The sequence below is a fragment of the Mus pahari genome, chromosome 1 (assembly GCF_900095145.1).
Source record: "Mus pahari chromosome 1, PAHARI_EIJ_v1.1, whole genome shotgun sequence".
Taxonomy (NCBI): Eukaryota; Metazoa; Chordata; class Mammalia; order Rodentia; family Muridae; genus Mus; species Mus pahari.
The window spans coordinates 144,066,267-144,085,065 of NC_034590.1; the positions used below are offsets into that span (position 1 = coordinate 144,066,267).

Consider the following 18,799-nt stretch of genomic DNA (forward strand, 5'->3'; position numbering starts at 1 on the left):
AGTAGGTATGTCATTGTGGGCATTGGCTTTAAGAATCTTGTCCTAGCTACCTGGAAGCTAGTCTTCTCCCAGAAGACTTGAGATGAAGATGTAGAACTCTCAGCTCCTTCTGCACCAGACCTGCCTGGATGCTGCCATGTTCCTGCCTTGATAACGGACTGAACCTGTAAGCCAGCCCCAATTAAATGTTGCCCTTAGAAGAGTTGCCTTGGTCATGGTGTCTGTTCATAGCAGTAAAACCCAACTGAGACAGGACCTTTGAGAAATGTAGAGACCTTGTTTGTGTCTCCTCCAGGAAGTGACATCAATACTTGTTATTGCCTACCTTTTAAATTATAGTTATCTTGGGGAAGAGCAATGGTATCTCATTAAGATCTTAATTACAATTACCTGCTCACTAATACTGTTGAGCTTCTTATATATGTCCTCTGGAGAAATGTCTCTATAACATGCCCCCCTACTTTTAAGTTGAGTTGATTTTGGTGAGTATATAAGCTCTTTATACATGTAAATATTAACAACTTCTCAGATAAAGGACTTGCAAATACTGTCTGTCAGTCTGTGGGTATCTTTTCACTCATTTAAAAAAGGAAGATCACCAATTTAAATGGGAGGGAATCGCATCTGGAAATAAAGCAAAATGCATGAAAGAGATAAGAGAATAAAGTGTAAAAAAGCAGCAAGAATGAATGCAGTCATCACACTAGTGTAGAGCCACAGAGCTTGCCAGAGTACAGGCTTGCCGGTTACTGTCAGAGCCGTGTGCCCTCTGCTTCAGTTACTCTGAACTGCAACAGTAGTAGTTTCCAGGAGAGCCTCTGAGTCACACACGCCTACGCTAGAATTCCAGTTGGGCCATTTATTATCTGTGGATGGGACATAGTATTTTATCAGCTGAAACGTCAATCTTGTTGGCTTTGTAGTGATTGAACAAAATCAATGCATAAAACGCACTTGGGACACACAGAACTTAATCTCTGTTAGCTCTGAGGCCCATTGCTGTACTTCATGAACATGCTTCATGTGCTGAGGTTGTCAGCTAAGCTGTGCCCACATCACTGATTCACATTCTATGACAATAAAAGGTTTTTAAGTTCCAAAACTTGCGGTGATTTGTTACACAGCTTGCTAATACACTTTGCAAACTGGTGAATGGGAGAAATCCTAGGACCCAGTGGTGCTAGGTGGTGTCTGCCAGGATGCTTAGTTAATGGTATTCTAGATAGAATCACAGCATTCTTCGAGTGCTAAGCTGAGGTTTACAGATGCTATGCAGCTTGGAAAGCCAGAGCTGAGAATACAGCTTTATTCATGGCTCTAGTACAAGCCACGCCCACGGAGGCAAATTGTTGCCCTGATATCATCCATATTTTTCTGATGATTTTTGTTTTCTAGTAAAGGTCAGGATGTCGAAGGCAGTGAGAGAGAGAGAGCCTCAGAAGGCAAGCAGTGTTCCTTTGATTTCTTTTTATTCATATGCTGGAAATTTTGAAAAAGAAAACCTAACATATCGCAGCAAAGCATGCGTAGGAGGAGGGAGTCAAGCTAAGCTAGCATATGGGTGCGAGGTGGTGAGGCTCCATGGACCCAGATGCTTCCATCAAGGCACGGCCTGGGGCAGCTTGGGCTTGCCGTTCGTTCGTTCGTTCGCCTCTTTCCAGCCTGTCGCCGGTCCCAACATGTTTCCAGGACTGTAGCTTTGTCATGTGCTGGCACCCTTTTCTCCTTGTCCTGACTTTTGCTGCGTTTTTTTTTTTAAATATATTATTAACTTTTATATAGTCTTTCTTCTTCCGTTGTTTTATATATGTGTGTTTGCGGGTGTTTTCCTTGAACGTTTAAAACAGAATTAAATGTTGACATCCAGTGATGTCTAAATATCTATTCAAGCAGTAAAGGACTCTCCACACTGCATTCTCCTCCCCAGCTCTCCTGTTAGTGCTTTCTGAAATGCTGGTTCCAGTTTGTTTTGAAACTCAAAATTGCTAATAGTGCATTATTTATTGCTATGTGCTTCCCCTTCCTACGTTTTGAAAAGTCGTGTTTTATTCTCTGGTAAGAGATAGAAAGCGGTGACAAGCATCAGTACCCACACATGTGCTGTGGTGCATGTGTCGGGCGGGATCCAAGGAAATGTGCAAGAATCTGAGTACCCTGGGTATCACCCACCCCTGGCACAAGTCACTGCAGGACTAGGCACACCCTCTCCCACTGAGGCCAGACAAGGTGGCCCAGTTAGGGGAACGGGATCCATGGGCAGGCAACAGAATCAGGGACAACCCCTGCTCCAGTTGTTGGAGGACCCACATGGAAGACACGTCTGCACATCTGCTATATTATGGAGTGGGGGTGAAGCCTTAGGTTCAGCCCATGCTTGTTCTTCGGTTGGTGATTCAGTCTCTAGGATTCCCCAACGGTCTAGATGACTCCGTTGGTCTTCTTGTGGAGGTCCTATCCCCTCTGGGTTCCTCAGTCCTTCCCCCCATTCTTCCACAAGAGTTCCTGAGCTCCATCTAATGTTTGGCTGTGGCTCTCTACATCTGTTTCCAGTAGCTGCTGGACGGAGAGACTCAGAGAGAATTTTTGGATGCTAACCGTTCTATGTATTTGTGCAGCTGAAAATATCTTTTATGCTTAACAGTAGGATGACCAAATGACTGGGTATAGAGTCCTAGATACAAATGTCCTTCCTTTCAGCACATCGATGTTTGGCCTCCAGTGTGGTTGCCAATTGCATTCTTCTTGCTCTTAAGTGTGTCTTTTCCTTCCCATAGCTTTGTCTCTCGCATGGGATTGGATGTGACGCTTTGTCTCTCACACGGGATTGGATGTGACGCTTTGTCTCTCACACGGGATTGGCTGTGACGCGTCTATGGGTATGTTTGTGTTTGTATTTTCATTCCCTTCCAGCTGTATACTAGGAGCTAATGTTTTACTAGCCAGTTAATTATTCAGGCACCAACAGTGTGGGAGCTGCTACTAATTTCATCTATTAATTTTCTAGTGTCGTAGTATCCTTTTTGACTTGAAGCTTTCTGTTGTCTCTTGGCTTTTACTTCCACCTGATTATATTGCTTTAAGGACTCCTTGGATCTCCTTACTGGGACACTGGCCTTCCAGGCCAGCATTTGCAGAGATCGAAGAGAAAAAGATTGATTATGAATTCATTGAATTAGAACCATGCCTAACTACTGTTATAAGTCATAATGTAAATATCTGACGTGACTCCTGTAAAAGGGTCATTCAACCCCAAAAGGGGTCGCAACCCACAGGTTGAGAACTGCTATCCTAGAAACTATTAGAATGGCATTCCTTTCCAGAAGAGCTGGGAAGTTCATTTCTTTTTTCTCCCCTTCAGATCTCAGCAGTGAGACTAAAATACATAGGTTTGGAGATGAAATATGACCAGGTAGACAAGACAAGACTCACAGAAACTATGGCTCCTGGCATCCACAGGGTTCTAATCTGAAGGATGAGGAATGAGCCAGCATCAGCTGCAGGAAGTAAGGTACACGTGGCATTTGATGTTGGAAATCTGAATTCCACAGTTAGGGTAAGCTGTATTTGCTTTGGGAGAGAGTTAACTGGCGTTTCCCCTTAGGAGCAGCTAGCTGTCTGTACCTGGGCCTTGGCTGCTTAGTGAAAAGTCCCTGGTTTTGCTAGATGGTTGCTCAATACAGACGAAAACCAAACATGGTCCAACTGGCTCCAGCTAGTGCCCATGAGCGTTGATCTAGGTTTACTACTAGAGAAGCATCCAACTGTAGGACAAGGTCAGAAAAATAAAATGTGCTGCTGCCTCCACCTTTGCTCCACGTTCACCTTATTCCCACTTCTCCCTAAGCCCTGCAGGCGGATAGCTTACTCGGTAGAAACTGTCTTAAGATTTGTAGTAACCAGAGATAAATTAGCATCTGCCTGGAAATCCTGAAATACCGTGGATAAGGACAGAAAGACAGAAGCATTTGGTTTTCTAGAAGTTTCTTATCTTAGTTAGAGATGTGTGAGTAGCTTACAGCCTCCATCACCTTGAGTGATGGATGGGCTTTGTTAATAATAGATTATTATACGTCAACCTTAAGCAACATAATGAGTCATTTATTTCTCTGTAGGTTTGAGAAAAATGGTTCTGTCAAGATATCAATAGGCGCAAACAGACTTATCAGGAAGCAGGGTACCTCTTTATCCTTATAACCAGAGGCACTGGCAGAATATATGTTTGTTGGAAAACCTGTTTTACAACTGGATTTTCTTTCTCTTTGGGGCAATCCATGATTCAGACGAATTACTAAAAAAAAATTTTCAAGAACGTCCCAAACCACTAGTCAAGTTATTAATGACATTTCAAAATTATATTTTACTAGAAATGTTTGTGCAATGAAAATGATGACTAAATATGGAATGCGTCCTAGAAACTACTGGTCTTATATATGAGATCTAAGTATAGCTTTTTCAAAGTTTAATTTTAAGACCTAGGGGTTGGGGGGAATAAAAATCAAACACACCCGTTGCTCAACCTTGTCCTCGTCTGTGACATGAGTAGCTCTACTGAAGTGCACTGTTTCTAACAGCACCCCCTTTATACACAGTTATTCACACAGTTTTCCAAGTAATCCTAGAACTGACTCAAGATTTCTGAATGTTTTCGGCAGGAGACGTGTTTTGGGCTGACTCATAAATGTAAGATTGTTCTGGTCTTGAGTAGAAGCAGCAGACTTGTTCTGGCAGACATGAATAACTGATTTAATGTTATCAAATGCAGGATAAGCAGTTAACACAGTGGGAACAGTCCTGGCTTAAAGTCCACAGTGACCTCTTTCAACATGGTTTAGTTCATGGCTCAGCTACTGCCAGAAAAAAAACCAAACACTTTTATATATTAGATACAGCTGCCAAACGCCATTTAGATAGCACAATCCTTCGAGGTTTTTGTCTCTCCAATATGTGCTTGCAGGTAGAAATGAGACACATTATTTATAAAACAAATGAAAACGTAACAGCTTTTGGGATTACCACAAAAACCCCACTAGGAAATCATACATTGCAGAGTATGTGATAAATCCCTTACAAGGTAACTGGCTAAGCATGAGTGCCTTACAGGTTGTTAGCCATTGCTGTGAAACAAACTATCCCATACTCAAGAGGCTTGAAATAGTCACTAATTATTGTTTGAGAGTTTATCAACAGCTGGTTGGTTCTATTCACTGTGGCTGGACTCCGTCATGAATTTTCGGTCATCTGGGGAACATTTGTACTGTGCTTCTGGTCTGGGGTTGGGCTTACTCACAGGGTTAGAGCCTCTCTGGATGGCTGGAATGACTCAATTCTGTTCCATGTCTCTCATTCTTCAGCAGGCCAGCATGCATCAGTTCACAAGGTAGTCACAAGACTCTGAGAGATGGACTTGAAGCAGCTTGGAACTCATAAATGTGTGTGTGTGTGTGTGTGTGTGTGTGTGTAGTCATACACAGCATATCCTAGGGCTGGCCCATTTTCAAGGGGGTAGGAAAGGTATATTCCACTTTTTTGTGGGTGGGGACGCATTACAAAGGGAAGTTTGGGCAGTTGGAACCAGTTTTGCGATCAGTGCCTCCATTAACATGAGAGTACAGAGGAAATGAAAAAAGTTGGTTTATAAATCAAACATTTCTGTTGCCTTTGTATTTCAGATTTGAATTTGCCCTTTGAATCCTTGGTGGCATGTGGTGGAATTGTGGCTAGCAGGTATGAGAGAGAGAGAGACAGAGAGAGAGAGGGAGAGAGAGAGAGAGAGAGAGAGAGAGAGAGAGAGAGAGAGCCTGAATGTGTGTGTGCATGCTTTGCATGAGTGTGTATTTGAGTGTGCGTGCATTTGCATGTTACATGTTTCTGTATGTGTGAGTTTGTGTGAGTGTGCATGCATGTACATGTATGCATATGAGTATGTATGCATGTACATGTGTGCATGTGTGTATGTTCATGCATGTGAGTGTACATGTATGTCTGTGTGTGGTAAGAACTGGTATAGATCACGGACTCTTGAGTTTGACCTTAAAGAATCCAGGGCAAAGTAAATCTACATATCAAGAATGGATGGAATATTCAGGGTTCTGCCATTGGCATTAATGCTTCTTGGAGAGAGAATCCAACTGGCCTCTGGGTTGGTGCCCAAACCTTTGCCAAGGGAGAATCAGGTACCTTGGTGAAACCAACTCCAGACAGAGGGGATTTAAGGCAAGCAAATAAACCAGTATCTTCTGCGGAACTTAATAAATGATTCAGTCTCACACAATAGCATCCAGTTGCAGCTTAAGTCACCCCCTGGTGGGCAGAGGGAACCAACAGACATGTCCTTCCTAACCAGTCCTCTCAGTGAAGAACACAGGGAAGTAGCTAGAAGTGAAGGACAGAAACTACACAGAGAGTGACAGTGAATCTAATGTGGCTGTCACTTGCGAGCTAATGACACTGGCAATGTGCTTCTCTGACTCATGGCTGCCCTGGCCTAATCAAAGCAGCTCTTCTGGTATCCAAGAGTGCCGTGCTTCAAAGGGCATGGAGATGCACCAACGTGGGGAGGCCTGATGAGCTAGGAATGCTCTAGTTACTGGTCACTTTGCTCTTAGCATAGTCATCGGTCTTCACTGATACAAATAGCGCTCTGGGGTAGACCAGAAGCTTCAAGGTCTCCAGCCTCTCCTTCTTTTCCACACCATTGTCCTCAGTGTTGCAGTCATAGCTCATGGCTACACAATAGTCTCTACCATTATGTCCTCATAGGACAGCATGAGAGAGGGGAGGAAGCAAAAAACCTTTATATGGCTTGCGTCTCTGCACATAGCATCCTTGACTAGGCTTCCCAGTTACATCTTACTGACTAAAGCGTGACTAGCTTCAGCCAATCATTGTGGGAAGGCTTAGAACATCAGCTCAAGTTCAGTCTCCCATCCAGGGCACATACGTCCATCTCTTCCTGAGTCTGACATTTATGATCCTTGGCCTTGCTGGATCCAGTCAGGGCTGGCTTCTTGGAACATGGGAGTCCTCATTTAAGACACCCTCTGCTTGCTTGGCTGGCATTCTGCCGGTGCTGCCTTGGAATTTATAGACAAATAGTCCCACCTTTTCAGTTTGCACTTAATTCTGCACAGCAAGCTCTTAGCTGGTCTGGCCAACCTTTTCTTGGTCCCTTCCCAAGCCCACTCAGTTGCTTTCTTGCCCTGGCTTTTCCTGAAGCAACATGCAACAGTGGGTGCTGAATCAGCAGGTAGACATGGTCAGTTCAGATAGAAAAGTTTGCCCAGGGTGGGATGGGAAATCGTGAGAAGATGCTCCTGCATCTGAGCCGTCAAGGCACTTGCACACTTCATGAAAGGTCTTGGGGATGAAAGGAAGGGGTCCAGGCCCCAGTGGTGACCGTGATTTTCCCTGGGTCATCTTGCAAATGAACACAAGCACACCAGTCTTATCTGAGATTCTACCTTCAGGGAGTCCAATGCTGAAACACCACATGAATAAAATCCAGGTTTCATTCCGAGAGGAAGGCTAGGTAGCTGTTTACCCACTGCTAAGCTGTACACATATGTCGTTGCTTATGGCATGCATAATAAGGAAGCTCTGACTTCCAACAGATAGAGCATTCATTGAATACCTACTACGTCCCAAGCACTGTGCTGTTGTCCAGCCTGTTCTCTTATGTTAGCCACACAGCAGCTACTTCCCATCGCCTCTGTCTGTGAGATGGGCTCAGCGAAGATCAGAACCATGAGGACTTGCCAGGGACAGGAAACAGATACAATTTTTTTAAAATTCAGAGCTATTTTTTATATTATTTCAATTGTAATGTACGGATGTTTTGTTTGCGTGGATGTCTGTGTACCATGTGGGTGCCTGCTGCCCTTAGATTGCCTAGGACTGGAGTTAGAGGCAGTTGTGAACTGACATGAAGGTTCTGGGGATCAAACTCAGGGTCCTCTGGAAGAGCAGCCAGTGCTCTTAGTTGCTGAGCCATCTCTCCAGTCCACAGGTAGAGAATTTTAGTGGGGGTTCTCTGGACATATTTCCAGCAACAGCACCCTGACCAAAAAAAAAAAAAAAAAAAAAAAACCACACACACACACACAAAACAAACAAACAAAAATGTGATTATGGGCTAAGTGGCTGGCCCTAAGCCTGGAGCTACTCATACAGCACCAAGCTCTTCTTTCAGAGCATCTAGGATGCAGGAACGCCAGCAACGAAGCAGGCTTTCCTCCGGGCTTTTGAGTATTGTATAAAGGTTTTCCCTGCAGGGTTTCAGGATTGAGGCCAGAGCACAGCTCATGAATTTTCTTTAGAACCAGAGAAAGCTGGCTCCAGTATTTTCCAAGCCTGGCTAGACAGATGGTTCTATTTTGCTTTGTCACTTTCAAGGGAGTACCCTGCCCTTTTGCAGTCTCGGTCTTGTGAGGCAGGCTACACTTGCAGACTGTTCTGGATAACGAGGTCGGGCAAACATTTGAGGAGACAGACCACAGACTACAGGGGCACCACTGTCTTTTTTCCAGGGCAAGCTGGTGAAAGAAAGCAGACATTGGTCCAGACAACGACGTCTATGATGGAAGGTGAATTAGAAAACGGTGCCAGGACCTGGCTAGCAGTCAGTGACATGGCTGAAGAAAACTGTAAGGTCATTATTCTCAAAGGATTTATTTTAGTGTGTGGTATGTGAGGTGTGACCCTCCTCTGTGAAAACACGGAGTGGAAATTTACTAAGTTGTCAGAGTGGGATGAATTAAATTACATGACAAATTAATAAATTGTGCATATGAAATTTCTAATAGAGACACTCAGATTTACTTTTATTATCTATGTAAGTCATCTCAGGATTTATGAGATATGGTATGTCACTAAGTCCTGCTGATGTCAATCTCCCCAAGACCTTTCCTCTCAGTTAAGAAGACATTGATGAAATGCTCTCATATCTTTTGTGGCTCTGTCTCCCACCAATAGAAAACCTTATGCATGCATCTCCCATGTCCTAGAAATTATATTGCTATACTATTTCACTGATATTTTATATATGATGTGGGGCTGGCAGCTCAGTGTAGCTCAGCTTGTAGAGTGCTTACCTAGCATGTGTGAAGTCCTGGATTCAGCCCCAAACACTGTATAAAATTATATATGAATCATAGGCACATACCTATAAGTATAGTGCTCACAACATGGAGCCAGGAGACTCAGAAGTTCAGTGTCATCCTCTGCAGTGAGTTTTTCGCCATCCTGGGCTACACAAAACCCTGTCTAAAAAATAGATAGAAATAAAAAATAAATAAACGACAACGTATACTATAAAGCAGGCTACATTTAAGGGATATGATAAACATATTATCTTACAAGCACATTTAAATTAGGGTCAGTGCAGACATCTGTGCTTTAGCAAAAAGTGATAGGATGAAATATACTTCTTCAAAAAAACATTCAATCTTTGATTCAAAGATTTTGGACCAATTTGGCTTATTATAATACCATTGCGTTATTTCATTAAGGTATTATTTTAGTGGTTTTTACTGTACTCACAAAGTTATGCTTACATTATTGATGCCTAATTTTATAACATTTTTCTTACCCTCAAAAGGAACCCACATTCGTTGGTCGTCACCCTCAACTGCCATCCACTTTCAGCCCCTAGAGACCAGTAACCATTCCTGCCCCTACGGTCTTCCTGGGCGTGCCATGTAAGTGGAATGCTACAGATGCATCTTGCTTTTTAAATGTTATATTAATATTTATCAGTGTTGTAGTCATGTGTATCAGTACTTCGTTTCTTTTCATGGCCAAATGACGCTCCATTGAATGGATTTGCCACATATTCTTCACCTCTTAATCAACTGATAGATATTTGGCCTGTTTCTACTTTGGACCAATTAAGAATAATTGTTATTAATGATACTTTCCTATGCTTGCAGACAGGAGCCTAGCATAACTATCTCCTGAGAGGCTTCACCCAGTGGATGGAAACAGATGTAGAGACCCGCAGCTGAATTGCAGACAGAGCTCAGGGAGTCTTGTGGAAGAGTGGGAGGAAAGACAGCACAAGAAAACCTGCAGAGTCAACTAACCTGGGTCCATGGGGGCTCGCAGAGACTGAGCCAACCAAAGAGCATGCATGGACTGGACATAGGTCCCCTACACATATGTAGCAGATATGCAGCTTGGTCTTCATGTGGGTCTTGTAACAACTGGAGTGGGACCTGTCTCTGACTCTGCTCTCTGCCTTTGAATCCCCTTCCCCTAGCTGGGCTGCCTTTTCTGGCCTCAGTGGGAGAGGATGTGTTTAGTCCTGATTCGACATGATATGCAAAGAGGGGTTGGTGCTCAAGGGGACAGGCCTCCCTTTCTCTGGGGAGAAGGGGAGGGAGCAATGGGGGAGGGGGATGGGAGCTTTTGACTGGGAGGAGAGAGGGGGAGGGAAGCTTAAATCAGGATGTAAAGCAAATAAATAAATTAATAAAAAGAGAATAGTTGTAATTTGAATATTGATGTCCAATGCTTTTGGATGTTTGTTTTATCTTTATGTATTTTCATAAGAATAGCGTTGCTAGCCCATCTCCTTTTTTTCCCCCAAAGGTTTACTGTTCGATGTTAAATGTTACAGAGTTCTGAAACTGTCAGAACCATGCCTGAGAACCCAAAGAAAGAAATGGTGTAATGGGCAGCCTCATCCACCCAGACAGTGTATTAAAACTTGATTCATATGCATTTTGATAACTTCACAATCTCAAAAAATTATGACGAGACTTGGAATTTACATCTGCTGCAGGCCTTCAGCGTTCCAGTACAGTGTGTCATTAAACAAACTTCACTCTGTTCACGTCTTCAACCGTAAACCCAGACAGAATTTGTGTTTGTGTGTCTAGCTGGGGTAAAGCAGACTTTGAGGGGAGTTTGTGGCTCAAGGTGTGAGATTACTTGTTAAGGTTTCTGGTGCCCAAAGGAAGCCTTCAATTCAACTAAGACTCTCAAGCTTCTAATCACCCAACCTCCTCTTGGCTGGTTCAGATCATGCCAACATTATTGCCCAGAAGTGGCATCCAGTCTGGTCAGGAGACACTGGCCTCCACCTCATGCTTCCCACACTGCTGCACTAATCCACTAAACTGCAGGACATGCTCTCAAGCTGGGAAAACATCCCTCATTACCTGTTCCACTCCTGTCAGTAGTGAGGAAGTCTGAACTGTGTTTGGCAAAGGGATTCATTCACAGAGAGAAACCCAGGCACTGCCATCGTATCACATAGTCATATGCCAACATGGAGTGTGTGTACTGAACCATCTATAGTGACAAGTAGGTGACCGACAGACTATTTCATTAGGTGGAAAGAAATTTAACAGTAACCTCTTCTAAGAGCCAAGCACTACTAGATAGTTACGTTGTAATTACTTACAACAGAAGTGCTGCATTATTAGCTATTCCCCTGCCTCTCCAAGTGAATACCAAACATACTCCCAAGGTGAATGTCAAGAGCTGGCTAAACAAGGAATGGATCTACAGAATAGCCCATAACCTTCACATNTGGGGCACACACAAGGATTTGTCAGACGGCATGCCAGATTCATGCGCAACTTGGTGTTTTGTTCCTGTTGCTTTGAGCTGTTAAAAGCCAGGTCAGTGAAACCTCTCCTTCCGAGCAGACACCTCGGGGTTCACAGCAGTGAGCAGACACCACTCCATCCACAGCAGTGAGCAGATGCCACTCGGTCCACAGCAGTGAGCAGACGCCACACTCCATCCACAGCAGTGAGCAGACACCACTCCGTCCACATCAGTGAGCAGATGCCACACTCCATCCACAGCAGTAAGCAGACACCACTCTGTCCACAGCAGTGAGCAGACGCCACACTCCGTCCACAGCAGTGAGCAGACACCACTCCGTCCACAGCAGTGAGCAGACACCACTCCGTCCACAGCAGTGAGCAGACACCACTCCGTCCACAGCAGTGAGCAGACGCCACTCGGTCCACAGCAGTGAGCAGACGCCACACTCCGTCCACAGCAGTGAGCAGACGCCACACTCCGTCCACAGCAGTGAGCAGACGCCACTCGGTCCACAGCAGTGAGCAGACGCCACACTTTGTCCACAGCAGTGAGCAGACACCACTCCGTCCACAGCAGTGAGCAGACACCACTCCGTCCACAGCAGCTCAATTTAGACCTGATTAGGAGGCTAGCCCATCTCCTAACTGAATGTTTAAGCATTTAAGGGACTGCCACACTTTTTGCAAAGTGGGTGTAACCTACCCCCTCCCCAGCAATGTATGAGGATTCAAGTTTCTCCAAATCCACGCCAGCATTTGTCATTATCTGTTTATTTGATTATAGTCATTTTGATGATTGTGAATGGTGTCTCGTTGTGGTTTCATGTACATTTCTCTAGTCACCAATGACCTTGAGAAGTTTATCATGTGCCTGGAAGTTTGTTTAGCATCTTTGAAGAGATGCCTACTCATAAGAGTTGTCTAATTTTTGGTTGAGTTGTTTTCCTACTGTTGAATAGTCGGAGTTCTTTATATCGACTCTAGTCTGGATACTGGACCTTATCAGACATGATGGATGCTGTTCTGTGGTTTGGTCAGCTTTTCACATTCTATACAGTGGACCTTTAAAGTACAAACATTTTTAAATTATTCCATTTTATGTGCATAAATATTTTGTTTGCTTATATGTCTAGGCACTGCAAATGTGCTGAAGCCAGAAGAGGACATTGGGTCTCCTAGAACTATAGTTACAGGTGCTTGGAAACTCCTGTGAGGATGCTGGAAACCGAACCTAAGAGAGCAACACTGCTCTTAACCTCTGAGCCATCTCGCCGGCCACACTTCTTAGAAATTCTCAGGAATATTTTTTTTTTGAGACAGGGTTTTACTATCTAGTCCTGGCTCTCACACTACAGCTTATTATATGGCTTTTAACTTCTGGCAATCCTCCTGCCTCAGCTTCGTAAATACTGAAATTACAGATGTACACTACCACACACAGCCTCATTATTTTTCCACTTTGATGAAGTCCAGTTTATTCATTGTTTTTCTTTTATTGATCTTACTTTTAGACGTATCTAAAACATGATCATGAAGTTCAAAAGTGCATCTGTGTTTTCTGCTGAAAGCTTTAGCATTGTAGCTATATTTTGGTCCTTGATCTGTTTGGAGTTCATTTTCCTGCAGCACATGACAGGGATTCAGTTCAGTTCTTTGAATGGTTGTAGCTAGTTGTCTCAACCATTGAAAACATCCCTCTCCTTACATTGGGTTGTTCTGTTCTCATGTCAAAAAACAGCTGATTGCTAAATGAGCCTATTTATTTTTGGATTTTCAATCTCATCTCTCCATCTATGCATCAAATACTTGGTTTTTAATATATGTTGCAGCTGAAAAGATAAATTATGGATATTTATGAACTAAATTCAAAAGACTCCATTGATGTCTAACTTTAATAGTCATTCTCTACCACAAGTAGCAGATGCCTGGCTGAAATCTAATTATTGAATTTCCATCCTTGAGAACTTATAGTAAGGCCTTTCTTTCTTCTTTCCTTTCTTTTCTTTCTCTTTGTAACATATAGATGAAAAAAATTACTAAAATTTTTCCTTTCAAGGGATTTTTTTTTGAGATAGGGTGTCCATAATATATAGCTCTGGCTGGCCTGGAACTCATGGAGATCCACCTGAGTTTTTATTCTTGGCCATTTTCTTTAACTGTTGTTATATATTTGAATATCTCTAATTACAGCCTGTTCAGTGGGTAGAATGTTGCTAGTATGTATACGATTTCAGGGCTAAACAGTTGTGTTCAGTAAACAACTGGTATGCTCTTCCCTGGGGAAGACTCTTTCTCCCTCTCAGCGTTCCTTGACTGCCTGTAGTTCTTTGTCTAGTGTTGATGCTTCATGAGCCTTCTTCTACCATGTTAACATGCTTACTGGTGTTGTCTGTGTTCAGGGCTTATCTAGGCAGCCACATTATTGAGACTTTATGCATGTGGCTTCCCTGTCATTTCTAGGAAGCACAATCTCACAGTAGACGTCCTCTTCTCCTGGCTCTTACAATCCTTCTTTCCCTTCTTCCTGAATGTTCCCTGAGTCTTAGGTGCAGGAAATATGTCGTAGATGTATCAGTTCAGGCTGGGAACCATACAATCAGTTGTTCAATGCAGTTTGATCAGTGTGGTTTTCTGTAACAACCTCCATCTGTAGCAAAGGGAAGTTTCATTGATGAGGGTTGAGAGCTATACTCGTTGGTGGGTATAAGGATAAATATTTAGAATGTTGTTAGGAATTATGCTGACCCAGTACAGTGATGGTATCAAGTTCTCTTCTAAGATTCATAACCTCTGTAGCCCCAGGTAGTTGGCTAGGTTTGCAGTACCAACCATGATTTCCCTCTTATTGAGCAGGGCCTTAAGTCCAATTAGATAGCTGTTGGTTACTGCGAAGATATGTGTGCCACTATTACAACTCTGGGGTTATCATGCCATACTTTTTGATATTGTGGTTCATAGGCATCATAGCTGGGTAGGATTATTGGTTGCTTTCCTCCTTTGGAAGCTTCTAGTACCATGAGAGCTAAACCACAGAAAGGAAGCTTTCAGGTCAGATCCAGCTTAGATCCTCTGGCTCTGATGTCTGAGTGCATGTGCCTTCAGCAGTAAGAACTTACCTTCAACCTCTGGGAGACAACGGAGGGCAACAGCAGTACCCTGTTTAGGAAGTCTCTTGAGCTTCCCTCATCAACAATTTGAAAGAGCTTGTCATGCTGAGATTTTGGACTTTTGTTAACTACTCTATTGTCAGTCCAGGTGGGAGAATTTCAATTGTCCATGCTCTTTGTCTAGGGGTGGGGCCCTGTGACTGGAAAAATAATTTTTATATAAACTATCTGAAGTGCATTTTAGATGAAGGAACCTAGAGAAGATCCAGTTCACTCCTGTGTGTGTGTGTGTGTGTGTGTGTGTGTGTGTGTGTGTGTACACATGACAATGGTAGAGGTTGACACATCAGGTGTCTCTCAATTGTATCCACTTTACTTTCTGAGACAGTCTCTGACTAAACCTGGAGCTTGTGGATTTTGCTAGACTGACTGGCAAGCAAACCCCTGTGTCCTTCTGCCTCTGCCTCCCCAGAGCTGAAGTTACAGGTGCAAGCTATGATGCCAGACTCTGTAAGTGACTACTGAAGTTCAACTCAGATCTTCATGTTTGAGTGTCATCTCCCAGGCTACACCACTTGAACCAAGTCAGGCTACAGAGGCTGCATTTCCTAGAGACATCTGGTCAACCTCACATCCAAGGAGTAGAGAGCAGAGAACACTCCTTAGAGAAAAGGGAGCTGAGTTCAAGTGGGTTCCAGCCTGAATCTCAGACTGAACAGCTTTCATATTTTTCAATTAGAAAGACTAGAGCTTTTCATACCTGTAAATTCTGCTTCTGAAAGAGTCTTCCACATAGCACATTAACTTCTCCCAAGGAGAATCCCTTCCTCACCTGCATACTTCCATTTCTGAAAGTGTCTTATTTCTATGTTGTAACAAAGCAGTCGCCTTTTGCACTTACCAGGCCAGGGCAAATGCTATTTCTCTGACAGGCATGTTGGACATCTTCCACACACAAGCCTCTGGGTGGCTCTCCATAGAGTAACTCCATTTCCAGACAAGGCTGTATACTCAGCACTGTGGCACTAAGTAGATTTTGCACTTCTCCCCGGGCTCAAAGCTGCTTTCTCCACTGCTGTCTAGAGGTCAGATCCCTCCCGCAAACAAGCAGAGTAGGAGTCCCTGACCCAACCACTCACCTCTTCCACCCATGTCGGATTAGTTTTCCCCTCTCTTCCTGTGTGCTGCTGTTGACTGTGATTTTGCCTGTCTCTGAAATGTCCTTGTCAACCATTCCATTCCCTTGCTGCCATCTCAAATGATGAACCAGCTGTCCCCTCTCTGAAGCCTGGTTGCAATACCACTGTTTCCAAGAAACTCGTTTTGAAATTCCCTCTGATAGGAAATTTCACCATAATGATTGGATTTTTGTTTGTTTTGCTTTGCTTTGGTTTTTCCTGGAATAAGAAAAAAAAATAAAAATATTTCTTCAACCCCAGGTTTCTTATTTTAAGTCAGTTATACAAAACAATTGACTTCATTATGGACATAAAAACTAGCCAGCACAGGAGCCTATCAAAATATTTAATCTCTTTTAAATTTAGGAGAAAAAAAATAAAGTCATGACATTTGCAATAAAATGAATGAAGCTGGCTAGTTTTTATGTCAACTCGACACAAGCTAGAGTCATCTGAGAGGAGGGAGTCTCCCTTGAGAAAATGGGCTGTAAGAAAACATTAGGGGAAGTCACTCCTAAACTGGTAGCCCTGAGTTCCATAAGAAAGCAGACTGGGCAAGCGATGTGGAATAAGTCAGTAAGCAGCAGCCTTCCAAGGCTTCTGCCTCAGCTCCTGTCACCAAATTCTGGCTTGAATCCCTTACCTAACTTCCACCAGTGATGGACTGTGAAGTGAACGTGTGAGCAAAATAAACACGTTCCTCCCCAAGTTGTTTTTGGTCATGGTGTCTCATTACAGCAACAGTCACTGTCTTAGTCAGGGTTTCTATTCCTGCACAAACATCATGACCAAGAAGCAAGTTGGGGAGGAAAGGGTTTATTTGGCTTACATTTCCATACTGCTGTTGATCACCAAAGGATGCAGGACTGGAACTCAAGCAGGTCAGAAAGCAGGAGCTGATGCAGAGGCCATGGAGGGATGTTCTTTACTGGCTTGCTTCCCCTGGCTTGCTCAGCCTGCTCTCTTATAGAACCAAGACTACCAGCCCAGGGATGGCACCACCCACAAGGGGCCCTCCCCCCTTGATCACTAATTGAGAAAATGCCTTACAGCTGGATCTCATGGAGGCACTTCCCCAACTGAAGTTCCTTTTTCTGTGATAACTCCAGCTGTGTCAAGTTGACACAAAGCTATCCAGTACAGTCACCCTAACTAAGACATATCCCTAAAAATATCATGAGTTGTAGACATCCTACCAAATGGATAGTCAGTTCTAAGCAAGTTTTTACATGAAACAAGGAGTTGGTATGGCTGTTGTGAGGGGCAATCAAAATAAAAATTGTCCAGGTTTGAGACTTAACTGCCTCCATCAGAGTACTCTTGAAATCACTGTGACTCAGTTTCCTCATTTGTAAGTTAGAAAGAGTATTTTAACCTTGCTTACAGGGCTAAAACTATTCTTAAATGGGCTAAAATGTTCTGAGACCAATGACTGACACCTAACCCTATATATGTTTACTATTACTATTAATTATTGTTGATATCAGATGCTTAACAATATTATATTGAATACAATGAGTAAAACAATGAAAATTCTTCTTATGCTAAGATAGTAATTTTTTTAAGATAGTAATTTTAATAACATTAAAATATATTATTTATACTTTTGAGAAAAGAAGATTAAAAAAAATCATCTGATGAGTCACATCCTTCACCATGCGTGAGCATCTCAAGTGGGATGACAAACTCTGCAGAGGAAGCAGGTAGCCCACGTAGCCCAGCTTCCCAAACAGTACAAAGAATTCTTTCAAAGGCATAGTTTTCTGCACACTTGTGCGAACGTGGGCAGAAAGCTTACTCATGCATCTCATTCCGTCACTGACCACATCAAGTTTTTAAATGTTGTCTTCCAGCAACTTCTGCCTGCCTTGCCCTGTTTCCACGTGTTTGAACCCATTGAGAAACAGGACCTGCATGTAGGGCCATGCCTTGCCATGTCTCCTCCAGCTCATCCTGTTCAGCCTTCAGAGCCTGCTGTAAACCTTAATTTTCTCTAGCAATCATGCGCCCCCACATGTAAAATGTTTACTACCTACAACCTTGAAAAGCATGTAATTTTGTTCAAGTCGCTGACTTGTTCTTGTCTAGGGTTGAGTCAGGGCAACTATTTAAGGACTGTGTCTGGGTTGAATACTTTTTGGATGGAATTTTATATATTAGCAGAAATATCAAGAAAATTACTTAGGGCTGGAAAGATGGCTCAGTGGCTAAAAACACTTGTTGGTCTTGCAGAGGACCCAGGTTATGTTTCTAGCACCCAGATGAGTTCCAGGCAGTTCACAACTGTCTGGAACTCCAGTTCCAGGGACTCTAAAGCTCTCTTCTGGCCTCTCCTGGCACCAAGAATACATACATACATACATACATACATACATACACACACACACACACACACACACACACACACACAGTATAAGCAAAACAGGCATTCACATAAAAATAAATCTTAAAAGAAAAATCAAATTACTTGCACATGTATTTATGTATGTACACATGTGTATGTGTGTGCATGTGTAGTCCAGAGGTGAATGTCAGGTGAGTTATTATTGCTTTATACTTAATCTTTTGAGCCAGGGTCTCTCTCATTGTGGAGCCTATCAATCCAGCAAGTCTGGCTGGCCAGTGAGCTCCTAGCCTCCCCCTGCCACCAGCTGTCAGGTGCTATTATGATTCTGTGTGCAGTGCCATACCCAAGCTTTTTGTGTGGGTGCTGGAGATGCAAACTCAAATCCTCATGCTCACACAACAAGCAAAAAATTTAATTTCACTCTCACCGAACTTAGATTTATTAGTTTTCCTCTTAGAAACTTCTGTCTTTGTGAAGCATCTTCCCTTTGAGAACCTCTGGTCGAGGAGCCATGCTGAATGAGGGCGCCTCTCTCTCTACCATATGAGCTATGAGGCATGAACTCAAGTTGTCAGCCTTTGTAGCCAGTGCCTTTTTTTTTCTTTTTTTTTT

General features: G+C 43.1%; 1 protein-coding gene across 3 annotated transcripts in view; it reads right to left on the bottom strand.

The window, feature by feature from the left end:
• LOC110337029 (ubiquitin-40S ribosomal protein S27a-like) overlaps positions 1 to 15,929 on the bottom strand; it is a 37,169-nt gene extending 21,240 nt beyond the window's left edge. For 2 of the 3 annotated variants that reach the window (XR_003844235.1, XR_003844236.1), the window contains exons 1-2: positions 15,802 to 15,929; positions 9,161 to 9,261 (exon numbers count right to left, since the gene is read on the bottom strand). Coding sequence is in view for 1 of the 3 variants with exons in the window: in XM_029540803.1 (XP_029396663.1) it covers positions 9,161 to 9,261; positions 15,564 to 15,653 (191 nt within the window). In the remaining 2 variants the exon portion in view is untranslated. Of the gene's footprint in view, positions 1 to 9,160; positions 9,262 to 15,563 lie in introns of all 3 variants that reach the window. The other variant, XM_029540803.1, reaches the window with a different exon arrangement.
• Between the last annotated feature and the right edge of the window lie 2,870 nt (positions 15,930 to 18,799).